At 41.1% G+C, this 14,074-nt stretch overlaps 1 protein-coding gene across 5 annotated transcripts in view; it reads left to right on the top strand.

Moving 5' to 3' along the window:
- Positions 1 to 14,074, top strand: part of Lrch3 (leucine rich repeats and calponin homology domain containing 3) — a 118,930-nt gene that overhangs the window by 23,538 nt on the left and 81,318 nt on the right. For all 5 annotated transcript variants that reach the window (XM_045147420.1, XM_045147418.1, XM_045147421.1 and 2 more), the window contains exons 2-3: positions 6,545 to 6,689; positions 10,513 to 10,639. In XM_045147420.1, coding sequence (XP_045003355.1) covers positions 6,545 to 6,689; positions 10,513 to 10,639 — 272 coding nt within the window. The remainder of the gene's footprint in view (positions 1 to 6,544; positions 6,690 to 10,512; positions 10,640 to 14,074) is intronic.

Raw genomic sequence — 14,074 nt, forward strand, 5'->3', positions numbered from 1 at the left:
ATAGGAGGTAGAAATGTGGATAACAAAGTTTGTTTATTTATTTATTTAATTAATTTGCTTTTTTGAGGTAGGGTCTCACTCTAGCCCAGGCTGACCTAGAATTCACTATGTAATCTCAGGGTGGCCTTGAACTCACAGCGATCCTCCTACCTCTGTCTCCCAAGAGCTGGGAGTAAAGGCATGTGCCACCATGCTCGGCCCTTTTTTTTTTTATTAACAACTTCCATGATTATAAACAATATCCCATGATAATGCCCTCCCTCCCCCCACTTTCCCCTTTGAAACTCCATTTTCCATCATATCCCCACCTCCTCTCAATCAGTCTGTCTTTTATTTTGATGTCATCATCTTTTGCTCCTATTATGATGGTCTTATGTAGGTAGTGTCAGGCACTTTGAGGTCATGGATGTCCAGGCCATTTTGTGTCTGGAGGAGCACGTTGTAAGGAATCCTACCCTTCTTTTTGCCACGTCTTCTGCAATGGGCCCTGAGCCTTGGAAGGTGTGATAGAGATATTGCAGTGCTGAGCACTCCTGTCACTTCTTGCCAGCACCATGATGCCTTCTGAGTCATCCCAAGGTCACTGCCATCTGAAAAGAGAAGATTCTCTACCCAAAGTGAGAGTAGCATTAATATAAGGGTATGAACATTAACAGAAGTGCTTACTGGGCAGTTTGATAAGCATAATATATACATTTAGCCAGACAGCAGCAGATGTTACACCCCTAAGGCTCATGACTACCCCTGTTTTAAGTTTTCAGTATCAGGGATGTATCCCACCATGGAGCGGGCCTCCAGTCCAATTAGAGGACAGTTGGTTTCCACCATGATTGACATGCCACTGTTGCACCTTTTGGCTCATTTGGCCTGTTTGATCCAATATAAGGCTTCAGTGTCCACTGTTGAGTATCTTCACTGGTGATTTCTCTCTCTCCCATTGAACTGCATGCAGAATGGCTTCTTCCAGCTTTCTTTCATCTGGTCTACATGGAAGAGGTTATCAGCTCAGTTCCAGCAGGATTTCTCAGTGGCCTTACAGCCCAAGTATATGGAGTCTTCAGCATTAGGGTCTCACCATCTATTCCTGGTGGGAAACCAAGGGCCTTGGCAATGGCTTATAATGTTTTGGGGGCATCAGGAACCTCCCTGGCCAACAACTCACTGGAAGCAATCCCATCCCAGGCACTGAAAATTTTCTAGCAGCAATCCATGGTTCCTGCCACTCAGCCTTCTTGAATATTCTCATAGCAGGCAAATCCAATATGTAGGGTCACTTTTATAGATACTCTGAGAGTCTTGAGAGCCAGGGCCTTCATCCGCTGGAAATGAACTCCAGATGCGTGCACTCCTTGTGCATCTCACTTATGTGGGTTCTGAGAATTTGATCCTGGGTCCTTTGGCTTTGCAGGCAAGCGCCTTAACCACTAAGCCATCTCTTTAGCCCAATGCTTGGGTTTTCTAATTATCTGCAGTATTATTAGATGTATCAATCAGTCTGATGTTATATATCTTCAAGGTCGGAGCTTAAGGTGCTAGGTTTGGCTCTTAAGACTCTCAGAGTAATTACAAAAGTGACCCTAAGTTTTGGGTTTGCCTGCCCACACTCCTTAATCCTGTCAACTGGGAAGCTAAGATAAGATAAGATATCTGGTAGTGGATTCCAAGTCAGCTTGTGATCAAGTGAGACCCCTTCCCCAACAAATGACAGAAGAGGAAACAAAGGTATTATAAATCAGGAAACAACAAATGATAAGCCCAAAATATAGGTTATTTAAGAATGTCAAGTCTAACCATCCATTGATTTAAACCATTAAATTGATTTAACATATCATTTACCTTGACATGGAAGGTGCAATTAGCACTTCCGATGCAAGACTATATACTAGGCTTATTCTGCATGTACTGACCTGGTGAAATCCCAGTTACCTTTTGGGATGGCTTTGGTTTCAGTTATGCTGTGCGCCTGCTTGGGTCCCTCTTTGTTGGGCTATGGACTTAGGTAGTCTGGCTGGGTCAGTGGGTCATGATCTGATCACCTGTGCCAGGTGCTGTGTAGGTGAGCTCCCTTCTCCAGGTTTCTGGTGCTTGCTGGAGCTTGTGGTGGGGGGAGGGGAGGCCTTAGATGGTGGCTGAAGTTCTGCTGGTCCTCATGATCCTCTTCCTAACTAGCAGTGCCCTGCTGGTCCCAGCCCTCCTCCCTTCTTGTTTCTTGAGTTTGCAAGGGGGCAGGTATGAGTAGAAAATCCCCTCACCTGACTTTCTGTGGCTCAGGCAGAGCCTGGCATCCGTGGCTACACAGACTTGTTGCCCCCACTGCTTCTGTGGTCTCTAGATGCTCTGGATCTCTCCTACTTCTCCTCTGTAGTTGATAATTATACACCTCCACTTTTTAGTAGAAGAGTGTATTCGGCTTCTTTTTTTTTTTTTTTTTTTGCTTTTTTCTTCCCTATGCTACTTTGGTGTGGTTCCAATGATGTCATCTTAACCAGAAGTCTACTTTTTGTTGTTGTTGTTGCATATTTTTATTTATTTATTTGAGAGCAAGGGGGGCGGTGATGGATGGGCACGCCAGAGCCTCCAGCCATTGAAAATGAACTCCAGATGCATATGCCCCCTTGTGCATCTGGTTTATGTGGGTCCTGGGGAATCGAGTCTTGAACTGGGGTCCTTAGGCTTCACAGGCAAGCATTTAACCGCTAAGCCATTTGTCCAGCCCCCGAAGTCTACTTTTTAACCTAATGTTCATTAAATTACCAATAATTATTTTTGGGGGCAGAGTGTCAAGGTAGGGTCTCATTCTAGCCCAAACTGACCTTTAACTCACACTGTAGTTCCAGGCAATCCCACTTCTGCTGGGATTACAGGCATGCACCACCATGCTCAGCTAAAACACAAATTATTTTATTATAACTCCTTCACACGTCTTTAATCCCAGCACTCCAGAGTCAGCTGTAGGAGGATCGTTGTGAGTTTCAGGCCACCCTGAGAGTACATAGTGAATTCCAGGTGAGCCTGAACTTGAGTGAGACCCTACCTTGAAAAACAAAAGCAAGAACAAAAATCAGGACAGAGAAAGAGAGAAGGGAGAGAATGGGCACACAAGGGCCTTTGCCTCTGCAAACAGTCTCCAGATGCTGGCACCACTTTGTGCATCTGGCTTTATGTGGGCTCTTGGGGAACAAACTCAGGTCATTAGGCTTTGTAGTCAAGCACCATAACTGCTGAGCCCTCTCTCCAGCCCTTAAATCTTAGGTATATTTTTAATTTATTCTTTCATTGCTTTTGTTTTTTCAACTCACTGCAGCCCAGGCTTTTTCAAACTCAGAGCTAGCTTCCCACTTCAGCCTTCTGAGTGCTGGTATTAAATGGATGAGCCACCATTCCAGGCTATAGTTTTTCCTCTTCCAAAATCATTTCTTGGCAGGTGTGGTGGTGCACATCTTTAATCCTAGTACTCAGGTTACAGTGACAGGAGGATTACTGTGAGTTCAAGGCCAACCTTATACTACATAGTGAATTCCAGGTCAGTCTGAGCTAGGGTAAAACCCTATGTTGAAATCAAACGAACAAAATTATTTCTTTTCTTATTCCAAATTTACCTTTGTAAAAAGAATATGTAGAGCCTGGCATGGTAGTGCATGCCTTTAATCCTAGCTCTTGGGAGGCTGGGGTAGAAGGATCTCCCAGAGTTCAAGGTCCTGAGACTACATAGTGAATTCCAGATCATCCTGGGCTAGAGTGAAACCCTCCCTCAAAACCAAAAAATAAAAATAAATTAAAATTAAAATTATTTTTAAAAAGATACACAGTTGTAGATATGGAGGAATTCAGTTCTGCATGTAGCTAAAGTTAGTGAAGGATTCTCACCAGTGGTTTCCTAAAGGGACGTCAAGATCTCTCCTGTGCCTGCCTCTCTCCCCGACAGACAATAGAAAAGAGAAAACCCCATGGACAAATGAATTTCATGCATATTTAATTAGGATGGATAATGATTAGCATTGGCCTTTGTTCTTTCATTTCCTAAAAGTTTGCAGCTGATTCAAAAGCTTCATTAGACTCACATTCATGTTTTAGTTCTTCTAGTGGAAAACATAATTTTTCTTTTTTTTCCTCAATTTTTACTAACATTTTCCATGATTATAAAAAGTATCCCATGGTAATACCCTCCCTCCCCCTCACTTTCCCCTTTGAAATTCAATTCTCCATCATATCCCCTCCCCATCTCAATCAGTCTCTCTCATTTTGATGGGAAGATATAATTTTTTTTTTTTTAATTTTTTTTTAATTTTTATTTATTTATTTATTTATTTGAGAGTGACAGACACAGAGAGAAAGACAGATAGAGGGAGAGAGAGAGAATGGGCGCACCAGGGCTTCCAGCCTCTGCAAACGAACTCCAGACGCGTGCGCCCCCTTGTGCATCTGGCTAACGTGGGACCTGGGGAACCGAGCCTCGAACCGGGGTCCTTAGGCTTCACAGGCAAGCGCTTAACCGCTAAGCCATCTCTCCAGCCCGGAAGATATAATTTTTCATTGTTTTTTTCTCCCCTTCTTCCCTTTCCTCCCTTCATTTGCTGTCATTTTGATAGTTGTAGAATGTAGCCCAGGCTAGCCTCATACTCAAAATCTTCCTTGCCCAGCATCCTGAGTACTGGGGTTGTAGGCATGTGCCACCGTATTGAACTGGTTCTGATGGCCTTTATTTGTTTATTCATTTTTTGGGGGGGAGTTGTGAGGTGTGGTCTCACTGTAGCCCAGATTGGCCTTGGACTCATGGCAATCCTCCTACCTCTCTCTGCCTCCTGAGTGGTGGGATTAAAGGCATGTGACACCATGCCCAGCTCTGATGGTCTTTTTGTAGAGTTAACCATTGATGCTCTTATTCTCGGTTGCAAAGTGGTTATATCTTGTCATTTTTATTTATTCCTAACTAAAATGTTTTCATACCAGAGCTTTTCATTATAACTCTAAAAATTAGATAATACTCATGTTAAATCAATGATGTCTTCATGTAGGAAAGGCAAAATTAATGTTTGATTCTTCACCTTGTTATTCCATTTTAGATGATAAGTTGGTTTTTTGTCATCTTTTTAGGAAAGTATCATCATAAACTCATGTAGTTGAATATGCATGGATTTTAAGTCTATCTTAATAGATTTTTTGTTTGTTTATTTTTATTTATTTATTTGAGAGCGACAGACAGAGATAGAGAGAGAGTGAGCAAGCGAGCATGGGCACGCCACTGCAAATGAACTGCAGATGAAAGCACTACCTTGTGCATGTGGCTTACTTGGGTCCTGGAGAATTGAGCCTCGAACTGGAATCCTTAGGCTTCATAGGCAAGTGCTTAATTGCTAAGCCATCTCTCCAACCCAGTATTATAGCTCAGAGACCTCTGGGAACAAAGAAGTTTCATGTGACTATTTTAACAAAGGGCCCTGATTATCTTAGTCAGGTAAAGAATAGGACACCCCCTCTTCCCCTGTTTAGGGTCTTATTCTAGCCCAGGCTGACCTAGAGTTCATTGTATAGTTTTTTCATGGTTGCCTCAAACTCATGTGATCTTCCTACCTCTACCTCCTGAGTGCTGTGATTAAGTTTTTGGTGTGTTTTTGTTTTGTTTTGTTTTTCGAGGTAGGGTTTCACACTAATCCAGGCTGATTTGGAATTCATTGTGTAGTCTTAGGGTGGCCTCGAACTCCTGGCGATCCTCCTACGTTTGCCTCCTGAGTGCTCGGATTAAAGGCTCGTGCCACTGCTCCTGGTTTGGGATTAAGTTTTACTTTGTTCTTGCTGTTCTAAAATCCCAAGATTGTGGTCTGTGCCTTTGAGAAGGTAAATTTTTAGGGGTCTTTTTATTTCTAGGATATTTGGTGATAGCCTCCTTGGTGTAATTTTTAGGTGGATGGCTTAGAAATTAGGATGGCTTAGCAGTTAAGGCGCTTTCCAGCAAAAGCCAAAGGACCCAGGTTCACTTCCTCTGTACCCACATAAAGCCAGATGTACAAGGTGGCACATGCATCTGGAGGCCCTGGTGCTCCACTTCTCATCCCCCACCCCTACTTCTTACTCTCTCTCAAATAAATAAAGTATTTTTTGAAAAAATGAAGACAGGCGTGGTGGTGCATGCCTTTAATTCCAGCACTTGGGGAGACAGAGATAGGAGGATCGCCAGGAGTTCGAGGCCACCCTGAGACTACATAGTGAATTCCAGGTTGTCCTGAGCTAGAGTGAAACCCTACCTCAAAGAACTAAAATAAATAAATAAATAAGTTAATTAGTTACAAAATAAAAATAAAAAAGAATAATGGTTTACTTTTTTAAAATATGTGGAAATACAAAAGGAATCAACATTTCCCAGCAACAAATGTAGAGATTGTGTTAAAATATTTACTTAGCCAATTGATAAGTATTTGAATGCTGATGCTGTATCAGGTTCCACAGTAGGAACTTTGGAGAATTCAAATGATTATGATACATTTTTAACATTTCAATAAAATGTATTCCAAAGTCTGATTTTAAAATTTATTATCTTTTCTTTCAGATCTGTCACGAAATCGCCTCTCAGAAATTCCTATAGAAGCATGTCACTTTGTTTCTCTTGAAAATCTTAACCTATATCAAAATTGTATTCGGTATATCCCAGAGGCAATTCTTAACTTACAAGCTCTAACATTCTTGAATATTAGGTAAGGATATTATTCCTTTTTAGAACATTTTTGGTTGTATACGGTCTTTAATTTCCTCTTTCTTACACTAAAATGCTTATAGTTATTTACAGTATTTATTCACATCAATTTCTGTGTTTTGTTTTTAGTTATAGGACAGTATTTCATAATTCCTCCAGTTTCTTTGCTTTTTTTTTTTTGTTTGTTTTTTTGAGATATGGTCTCACTCTAGCTCAGACTGACCTGAAATTCGCTATGTAGTCTCAGGGTGGCCTCAGACTCACTGCAATCCCCCTACCTCTGCCTACCAAATGCTGTGATTAAAGGTATGCACCACCACACCTAGCCCTCTCTTTATTTACTTTTTTATTTTATTTTTTTCGAGGTATGGTCTCACTCTAGGCCAGGTTGACTTGGGACTCACTCTGTAGTCCCAGGCTGGCCTGAAAGTCACAGTGATCCTCCTACCTCTGCCTCTGGAGTACTAGGTTAAAACGTGTATACCTTCATGCCTGGCTTCTCTTTTAACTTTGTATTCTAAAGACCCTTCCTAAATGGCTTACAGCAGCCTTGTAGTAGTTATTTTCCAGTTACATTTCAAATTAGCTTCATCAAATAAAAATGCCTTAGTCGAGAGCTGGGCATGGTGGCTCATGCCTTTAATTCCAGCACTCGGGAGGCTGAGGTAGGAGGAGTACCGTGAGTTTGAGGGCACCCTGAGAATACAGAGTGAATTTCAGGCCAGCCTGGGCTAGGTGAGACCCTACATCAAAAAACAAACAAAGCAAAACAAAACAAAAATGTCGTCGTTGGTATAGCACTTGCCTGGTATGAGTGAGGCCCAGGTATCAGGGAAACAACACTAGATCTGAAATTACTTAATTTGGCTCTTATGGGGTGTTTTGTTTGTTTGTTCATTTGTTTTTTTCAAGGTAGGTTCTAGCTCTATCCCAGGCTTACCTGGAATTCACTATGTAATCTCAGAGTGGCCTCAAATTCACAACAATCCTCCTCTGCCTCCCAAGTGCTGGGATTAAAGGCATGTGCGACCACACTGGGCCAATTTGGCTCTCATGGCCATGGATTTTTATATATTAAGTTTTGAATATATAAATGCATTATTCAACCTACCTTCAGAGAGCATTCTTAGAAGTTTATTGGAACAAGCCAGTTGTGTCTGCCTGACACCTGTAACCCCAGCACTCAGGAAGCAGTGGCAGGAGGCTCTTTGCAAAACGAAAACCATCCTAGTCTACAGGAGGGAGTTCCAGGTCAGCCTGGGCTAGTAAGTTGTCTCAAAAACAAAGAATCAAAGTTGGGAGCCAGGCATGGTGGTGCATACCTTTAATCCCAGCATTTAGCCTGAGCTAGAGTGGGACACTACCTTGAACAACCAAAATAGAATAAAAGTTGGGCTGGAGAGATGGCTTTGTAGCCCAGACTGACCCAGAATTCACTGTGTAGTTTCAAGGAGGCCTCCAACTCACCAGAAGTGTGTGCCACCACAGTAAATGAAATTATTTTTAAAACATTAAAGATGTTTTCCCCTTGCCATAAAATAGTCCTAGGAAATACTTTTCTAGTAACCATTTTGTTTCCCAATTTATATACTTTTAAAAATGGAAGTCGGTAAGCTGGGCATGGTGGCGCACGCCTTTAATCCCAGCACTCGGAACTATAGAGTGAATTCCAGGTCAGCCTGGGCTAGAGTGAGACCCTACCTCAAAAAACCCAAAAACAGCCATCTTAGTGGGAGTTGGTTCAGAGGTTAAAGGTACTTAACAAGCCTGTTGATCTGGGTTCAGTATTCCTTAGCACCCACATCAAGCCAGACTCAGAGGATTTATACATCTGTAATGTCACCATGCCTACGGCAATGGGAGCAGAGGCAGGAAAATCTGGGAGCTTGCTAGCAGCAGCAGCAAGGGTGGAAGGAGAAGGAAACTGTTCCACGTTGTCTTCTGACCCCCACATGCAGGTGTATGCCCAATCACACACACATAAATAATAAAAATAGAAAAATTATTTTTGGCCAGTTTTTTACCATTATAATAATAACACTAGTATGCTGGGTGTGGTGGTGCACATCTTTAACCCTTGCATTTAGGAGGCAGAGGTAGGAGGATCGCTGTGAGTTCAAGGCTACCCTGAGACTCCATTGTGAATTTCAGCTCAGCCTAGGCTAGAGTGAGACCCTACCTGAAAAAATAATAATAACAACAACAACAACACTAGTAGAGAATTTGTATGTGAATTTTTTTCTTTCCCTTAGATATGTGTCTAGTAGAATTACTGCACTGTAAATAAGGTTTTAAACCTTCATCATTTGTATTAATCTGCAAAAGATCTTGAAAAATGGGGAAAAAACTGTGTCCTAAAAATATTATGAGGTTAGATCAACATAAAGTATTAATTTGTCTTTATTCTAATAATAAATGTATTTTATTGTTTTACCTTAAGTTCTGAGTTTTATATAAATAAAAAAAGATTCCGTACCTATAACTTAGTAGTAATATATGTAGTAACAACCTGTTACTTGTTTTCCATAGTGCTGTATTTGAACCATTTATATATATTGGTTATAATTTTTTTGTTTTGGTTTGGTTTTGAGGTAGGATCTCACTCTAGCCCAGGCTGACCTGGAATTCACCATGTTGTTTTAGGGTGGCCTCAAACTCAACAGCAATCTTTCTACCTCTGCCTCCTCAGTGCTGAGATTAAAGGCATGTGCCACCACACCCAGTTTTGATTATAATTTCATAATGAAAGAATTAAATTATAAATGATTTTATAATTTCTCATAAGAAAGAAAAATAGGGCTGGAGAGATGGCTTAGCGGTTAAGCGCTTGCCTGTGAAGCCTAAGGACCCCGGTTCGAGGCTCGGTTCCCCAGGTCCCACATTAGCCAGATGCACAAGGGGGCGCACGCGTCTGGAGTTCGTTTGCAGAGGCTGGTAGCCCTGGTGCGCCCATTCTCTCTCTCTCCCTCTATCTGTCTTTTTGTGTCTGTCGCTCTCAAATAAATAAATAAAAATTTGAAAAAAAAATTTAAAAAAAAAGAAAGAAAAATATACTCTTTCTAAAATAGTTTTACTTAAGTTTTTTTTGTTTGTTTGTTTGTTTTTCGAGGTAGGGTCTCACCATAGCCCAGGCTGACCTAAATTCACTATGGAGTCTCAGGATGGCCTCAAACTCATGGCAATCCTCCTACCTCTGCCTCCTGAGTGCTGGGATTAAAGGCGTGCGCCACCACACCTGGAAAAATGTATATATTTTTAAAATATATTTTATTTTTTTATTTGGGAGAAAGATAGAGATAAAAAGGCAATTGGAGAGAGAGAGAATGGGTGAACCAGGGCCTGTAGCCACTGCAAATGAACTCTAGACACATGTGCCACCTTGTGCATCTGGTTTATGTGGGTACTGAGGAGTTGATCCTGGGTCCTTGGGCTTTGCAGGTAAGTGCCTTATCTACTAAGCCAGCCCTCCAGCCCCAAATTTCATCAGTATTGTGAACAATCGAGCTCAGCGGCTTGTCCTTGCTGGATGAGTCCTCTCCCACAGAGCTTAGTCTCCAGCTCTGGCACTTCATTCTTTGTGGTGGAGTTTCATTGTTTATCAGCCTTATGACATAGGGGAGATATTAAAATCCTCTAATTATACATTTAAAAAAATAAGGTAAGTTTATTTAACAGCTGAAAACCAATTAAATGAAAGCTGGACCTCACCTAATATCCTGGTTGCTCCTTTTAAGAGTGTATTTTTTTTTTAAGTCTAAAATGATAAAAGATTGAAATTTTTTCTTCAGTGTTCTGACTGATCTTTTTCCTACTTGCCCATTTAGTCGGAACCAACTATCAACATTGCCAGTACACTTGTGTAACTTACCATTAAAAGTCTTAATTGCGAGTAATAACAAATTGGTCTCACTTCCGGAAGAAATTGGACATCTCAGATATTTAACAGAGCTTGTAAGTTCATATTTTATCTATCTATTTATTTATTTATTTTTTAGGTTGGGTTTCATGCTAGCCGAGGCTGACCTGGAATTCACTATGTAGTCTCAGGGTGGCTTCGAACTCATGGCAATCCTCCTACCTCTGCTTCCCGAGTGCTGGGATTAAAGGCGCGCCTAGCTAAATATATATATATTTTTTGATTATCCAGTATACCTTTGGTTTTCTGTAATGGTAAATATCTGTTCTTAAGATGTGTTTTTATTTTTTTTTTCCAGTGTTGTTTTGACATAGAAATAAGAAGGTATGGGGGGGGGGAACTAAGGGGGTAGAGAATGAATTGAAAGTATAAGTCTAGTAGCCCACACTAAATGGAAAAGTATTATTGTTTATTATCTAACCAATATTAAGTGATTTCTGTATTATTAACCTTTCAAGATATAAGTTAATAATCCATTTGATTTTTTAAATGAAATTGTTAATTTATCACTTTTGTAATTTTTAGTTAGCTCCCATGGGAAAATAGGCACTACAGAGGTCAGGCTTTGGGGTGGGGTAGGAGGGTGCCTTACATACTCTGTTTGGAATCCATAGCCAACTCTACTACCATGTATTTTTCTAAGACATTACTTGAATTTCACCTACCATTCTTTAAGAAACCATCTCATGCGTATTTATGTTCTGAGTTTAATAGTAAGACATTTTTCATTGCAATCACCACATTAATATGGGCACTAAAATTGTCTTTATTTAAAATCTCCCCAGCTTCATTTTTAAATCAAGGAATTTAGCACTCACATTAGATAATTTGCCCAAATAGGATTTGAAATCAGCCTACTTTCAACTCTAAAGCCCATGGTTCATATTTCTAAAATGATAAAAACAGTTATGTCCATGGAGATTTAGGAGTATAGTTCCACCTCGGTCTATTAACAAATGTGGTTATTATATAGAATGGGGGAAATGACTCAGTCAGTAAAGCACTTGCCATACGAGTATGAGGCCCGCGTTTATATTGCCAGCTCCCATGTAAACGCTGGGTGGGTGTGGTGGCCAGCCTGTAAACCTCAGCACTAAGGATGCAGAAACAAGGGACCTCTGGGTGAAGATGGCTAGACTAGCCCAGGGAGCTCTGGTTCAAATGAAATCTTGTCTCAATAAATTAGTTGGCGGGGCTGGAGAGATGGCTTAACAGTTAAGGCGCTTGCCTGCAAAGCCAAAGGACCTCAGTTTGATTCCCCAGAACCCACGTAAGCCAGATGCACAAGGGGGCACATGCATCTGGAGTTCGTTTACAGGGCTGGAGGCCCTGGTGCACCTGTTCTCTCTCTCTCTCTCTCTCTCTCTCTCTCTCTCTCTCTCTCTCTCTCCCTGCCTATTTCTGTACCTATCTCTCTCTCTCAAATAAATAAAGAAAAATAAATATTTATAAAATAAATTAGGTGGAGAGTAATTCAGGAGATTATCCAACATCAGCAAAAATTAACAGAAAAAATAAATCTAAAATGTAGGGATTAGACTGTTTGGCATTCTTCTCATTGTAACCCAGGCTGACCTGGAATTCACTCTGTATTCTCAGGGTGGCTTTGAACTCATGATAATCCTCCTACCTCTGCCTCACAATTGCTGGGGTTAAAAGTGTGTGCCACCAAGCCTGGTCCCTTCTTAAAATTTTAAAATACATATTTTTATTTATTTATAAGTAAGGAAAGATAGAATAGGGGCAGACACAGAGAATGGGTACACCAGGACAGCTTCTGCAAATGGACTCCAGATGCAAGTGCTACTTGGTGCATCTGGCTTTATGTGGGTTCTGGGCAACTGAAGTCCAGTTTTTAGGTTTTGCAGGCAAGTAGTGCTTTAACTGCCAAACCATCTCACCAGCCCTTCTTCTGAGCCTTTTCTTAAAAAAAAAATGTGTGTGTGTGTGTGTGTGTGTGTGTGTGTGTGTGTGTATGTATGTGTGTATAATTTGTTTATTTGAGAGAGAAAGAGGCAGAGAGAGGGAGAGAATAGGTGCTCCAGGGCCTCCAGCCACTGCAAACAAACCCTAGATGGATGCTCCCCCTTGTGCATCTGGCTTACATGGGTCCTGGAGAGTCAAAACTGGGATCTTTTGGCTTTGCAGGCAAATGCCTTAACTGCTAACCCATCTCTCCAGCCCCTCTTCTGAGCTTTTTGTAGTATCCTTGCTTTCTCTGTACTCACTCCTTTCATTTCTAAGTGAAAGTAACTTGCTGTTCATATTGATATTTCCTGAGAGATACATTTTAAATTTCTGAAACCTCTTAGTTCAAACTTAATTTTCTTATACCCTTTGACTTGGTTTACACTGCTGTTTTCTTTTTTTAAATTGTTTTTTCAAGGCTGGGGATGTAGTCAGTAATAAAGGGCTTGGGTAGTGTGATAGTTTTAGTGGATGTCCCCCAATAGATTGAGGAGCTTTTATACATACATACATACATACATACATACATACATACATACATACATACATTTATTTATTTATTTATTTATTTTAGAGAGCGAGAGGGGAAGAGGCAGAAAGAGAGAAAGAATGGGTATGCCAGGGCCTCTAGCCACTGGAAATGAAGTCCAGACACATCCCTTGTGCATCTGGCTTACTTGGGTCCTAGGGAATCAAACCAGGGATCTTAGGTTTATCAGGCAAATGCCTTAACCACTAACCATTTCCCCAGCCCTACAATACTTTTTTTAAAAATTTTTTTGGTTTTTCGAGGTAGGGTTTCACTCTGGCCTAGGCTAACCTGGAATTAACTATGTAGTCTCAGGGTGGCCTCGAACTCATGGTGATCCTCCTACCTCTGCCTCCCGAGTGCTGGGATTAAAGGCGTATGCCACCACGCCCGGCTCCTATAATACTTTTAAACTGTGATTCTTAGAGCATTGGAATTAAAGTCTGGTCTTTGGTTCTACTTCAGTCATTAACTACGTAGGAAAGTGAAAATTGTAGTTTTTTTTCTTTTAAAAATATTTTATTTAGGGCTGGAGAGAGGGTTTAGTGGTTAAGGCACTTGCCTGTAAAGCTAAAAGACTTCAGTTTGATTCCTCAGGACCCATGTAAGCCAGATACATAAGGTGGCATATGCATCTGGAGTTCATTTGCTGTGGCTGGAAGCCTGGCACGACCATTCTCTCTCTCTTGCCCTGCCTCTTTCCCTCTCTCAAATAAATAAATTATTTTTTATTTAGCTGGGTGTGGTGGTGCACTCCTTTAATCCCAGCACTTGGGAGGCAGAGGTAGGATCGCCATGAGTTCGAGGCCACTCTGAGACCACTTAGGGAATTTCAGGTTAGCCTGGGCTAGAGCGAGACCCTCAAAATAAAAATAAAAATTTTTAAAAATATTTTATTTAGCTAGGCATGGTGGCACATGCCTTTCTTTAATCCCAGTACTTGGGAGGCAGAGGTAGTAGGATTGCTGTGAGT

Source organism: Jaculus jaculus, chromosome 4 (genome assembly GCF_020740685.1).
Source record: "Jaculus jaculus isolate mJacJac1 chromosome 4, mJacJac1.mat.Y.cur, whole genome shotgun sequence".
Taxonomy (NCBI): Eukaryota; Metazoa; Chordata; class Mammalia; order Rodentia; family Dipodidae; genus Jaculus; species Jaculus jaculus.